The sequence below is a fragment of the Sinocyclocheilus rhinocerous genome, unplaced genomic scaffold (genome assembly GCF_001515625.1).
Source record: "Sinocyclocheilus rhinocerous isolate Xijiao unplaced genomic scaffold, SAMN03320098_v1.1 scaffold3059, whole genome shotgun sequence".
Taxonomy (NCBI): Eukaryota; Metazoa; Chordata; class Actinopteri; order Cypriniformes; family Cyprinidae; genus Sinocyclocheilus; species Sinocyclocheilus rhinocerous.
The window spans coordinates 60,803-64,376 of record NW_015632728.1 but is presented as its reverse complement, the minus strand read 5'-3'; the positions used below and the strand labels follow the sequence as shown (position 1 = coordinate 64,376).

At 37.7% G+C, this 3,574-nt stretch overlaps 1 protein-coding gene across 1 annotated transcript in view; it reads left to right on the top strand.

The window, feature by feature from the left end:
• The window catches only part of LOC107742924 (group 3 secretory phospholipase A2), a 7,005-nt gene continuing 3,431 nt past the window's right edge, over positions 1-3,574 (top strand). The window contains exons 1-3 of the mRNA XM_016556011.1: positions 1-520; positions 1,702-1,834; positions 2,528-2,662. Coding sequence (XP_016411497.1) covers positions 1-520; positions 1,702-1,834; positions 2,528-2,662 — 788 coding nt within the window. The remainder of the gene's footprint in view (positions 521-1,701; positions 1,835-2,527; positions 2,663-3,574) is intronic.

Below are 3,574 nucleotides of genomic sequence, written 5' to 3'. Positions count from 1 at the left end.
ATGTCACTGCATCTCCAAGATACACGAATGGGAAGTCTTCTTGCTGTTAATCTTTTAGTAGTGGTATGCTGTTGCAATGCGGTAACAATTCAGAAACCTGCACCATTTTGTCTCCTCATCAAATCAGAACGCGGGAGCTCTCAGGTTAGTTTTCTCATCCACTCACCGGACACTACAGCATCTCCTCTCTTTTACTGGAGCAAGTGGACATCAGATAAACGCCTTGAAGGTTGTTTCATGAGTAGCGACGGGTCTTTGGTTACGCGTTATCGGTCAGTCTGCCGTCAAGAGCGCGCTCGGGACAATGAGAAACCAATGCACTTCAACTTTAGCGCGCTGCTGGAAGATGCCAGTCTGTGTGAAATGAACATGCATGTCAATTTCACTTTGCACAGAGAACGCATAAATCCAGGCCAGCAGATGGATTCAAGAGCAAAAAGTCGCCATAAACGCGCATGGGTTTTGCCGGGAACGCTTTGGTGTGGACGCGGCACCAGCGCCAATGACTATGAACAGTTGGGTAGGTGTGCATGCATCTGTAAGCAGCCATTGGTCAGTTCATTTGGTGTAGAGTATGCTTTTTCAAATATTAGTATATTATGTAGGCTATAAAGAAATTTAGTGAACTATTTTTGTTGGTACGAAATTAATCATGCATCCATCAGTCATTTGTTATCAAAATCTTTGATGGAATTAAAATGATTTACGATGAAGCATTTGTAAGAATGGTCAGTAAAGACAATGCACACGTTTATAACATAATATATAAAGCCTATTGGAAAGTTTTTACCGATATGAAAGTTATCGGCGTGAAAATAAAAATTACAAGCTTCATTAATAGCAAGATCCGTCTTTATTGCCGTTATTCGCTACGATTTTCCTGAGAGCGATAAATCAAAATGCAATTTTTGCGCCAAAGTGGGCGTGCATGGGTGGGTGAGGTCGACTGTAAATCTGTGAATGCATGGCGTTCACGAAAACATGCGGGAGGTCCAGCAACATAACCTGAAAATTACAGTTACGTAAATCAATATGATTACAGAGTGTGTCATAAAAGTAGTTACATGACTGTCAGGAACGGCCGTTTCTGTGCAAAATATCGCTGTGCGCTTTGCACTTGCAATTTCATGAACAATTTGTTTATTCAAGTTGACTGTATATTATCACAGAACCCTGTTGAAAAAAAACTATAGACATCATCACTAAATTTGTAAAGGTTTTGCTGGTTATAATGGGACTTGTATTGGTTTTAATGGAAACTGTAATGGACCCCGTGGGTCTCTTCTGGTAATTGGTCACCTTCTATTGGTGGCTTGTTAAAACCAATAAATCCTAATGGAATATGTCCCAAAACACACTACAGGAAACCATTTTTAATGGTTTTAATGGTTAAAGGTTGATGGTTTGTAATGTTTATAATATACGTATTTGTAGTCAAGTGACCTTTATTTATTATAGCGCTTTTAACAATATAGATTGTGTTTACAGTACTAAATAGGAAAATAGTGTGTCAATAATGCAAAAGGACAAAACACTAAATTTTCAGTTAAAGGCATCATTGAATTCAGTGGAATTGTAGCAGAATTGTAGTGGAAACCATTAGAGTTTTCTGTGATGGTTCTATTGTATTTTTCAGCTGGGTAATTAATTAATATTTGTTATTATTGCATTTAATTATTTAGATGTTGTTCTCTCATGCAGGTATGTTTGTGCATGCAGACAGATGCTGTCGAGAGCACGATCACTGTGAGCACATCATCCGCTCGTTCTCTGTGAACTTCGGTGTGTTCAACCCCACTCTGTTCACGCTCTCGCACTGTGACTGTGACCGCAGGTGAGCACCGTCTCACATTCCACAGATGAGAGGCATTTTTAGCTCCTCGGGGCAGACTCTTTAGGGTCATAACTCATCCTTTTGTCATAACTCATGTTTTCTGTTTATTCATCCCGTGCATTTTATCTGTAAAACATTGTAGCCTACTGCGTGCGAGGTAAAGAATTTATCTTTGCCCACATTTCAGTGGGAAAGCATGAAATTTTAAGGCCTTTCTTGTGATGTGGAACACTCTAAAGACAAATGTTTAGGCTCAAACAAAGAAAAAAGCAAGTTTGCATCAATGTTTTTGAGTTATGACAACGTATAATGTAATTATGTTAATAATAAGGGACTTAATTTCTACATAAACACGTTTTTCAATCATAAAAAAGTTTTGAATTAAGTTACAGCTTCAGAAATTTCAGTTTCAATTACACACAATATTAAGCTATGGTAATAATCAACATTAATATGTCAACAGAACTCATCAAAATAATGTTTGCAACTTTAAAAAAGTTGAATTAAATTAACAAATTCTTTTTTTAGTTTTAGTTGTGGTAATAGATTTGAAGTTCTGAATGCATGAATGCAAATACATTGTGTTCAATGGAAAGTTTAGCTGACATTGAGACACAAAAGGGACAGATTTTGACACTATATTGCAAATCATGTTTATTTCTGTCTTGTATCTTCCTGTCTCGTCTCTGTTAGATTTAAACAATGCCTTCTCAACGGTAATGACACCATCTCCAACATGGTGGGCTACAGTTTCTTCAACGTCCTGAAGCTCCGCTGCTTTGAGCTGATCCAAAGGAGGCAATGCACACAGTACAACTGGTTTGGATTGTGAGTGCAAGAAATGAACTCATGCATTCCAGAAATTATGCTTCATGGCTTTTTCCGCTTGCATCATAATTGTATACAATTACATAATTCACATCATTTGTAATTATGCAAGGTCTACACTGACATCCTTTTTTTCCATAGAATCATTTGCATGGCATCATTATAAGGTTTTAATATGCTCATAGTCATAGACCAGGTGTTTTCAACATTTACAGAATCATTGATCCCTCACTCATATATAAAAGTGTTCAATTTTCAGCCTCTTCCAGTTTCTGTATTAACTGTGTATCATGTAACAATTTTACTAGATTCATTGATTTGCTTATATTTGTTTGGACATTCTTTGATAATCATGGTGTTGAATTTTACTGCTGCTGGTAGAATGCGTTTCTCTATAATCAGGGCCGGATTTACGCATATAGGCATTCTAGGCACGTGCCTATGCTTGCTCGTCCAGGGGAGGCCCAAACACAATAAAGAGATATGTAATATTTTTGTTATACTATTGGATATCTACAACAGTAAAAGAACCAAAACCCCAGAAGACATTGTAAAAATAAATATAACAAATAATAGGGTAAAAATGACAAACTATTTCCATGTCTTCCACCTTTTTTATGTACCGAAAACACGCTTTCCTTCTCCCGTTCTCTCCCACAGACGCACACAGACAGTAGTTACAGACATGCACACATGCTGAGACGCGGACAGAAACTTGTTGTCAGCGCTGCCCCGCAAATTTATCGATAAAATAGTTTCGCAGCTGAAAAGCTACATGACATTTCTCAGTAGCTAGGTTCTTGAAGCAGTTAAACTTAAAGATTCGCTATTAGTAGACGCTGCTGCTGAATACTGAGACGCATAGACGCAGGTATTCACACACACTTAATCTCTCTCTCTCTCTCTCTCTCT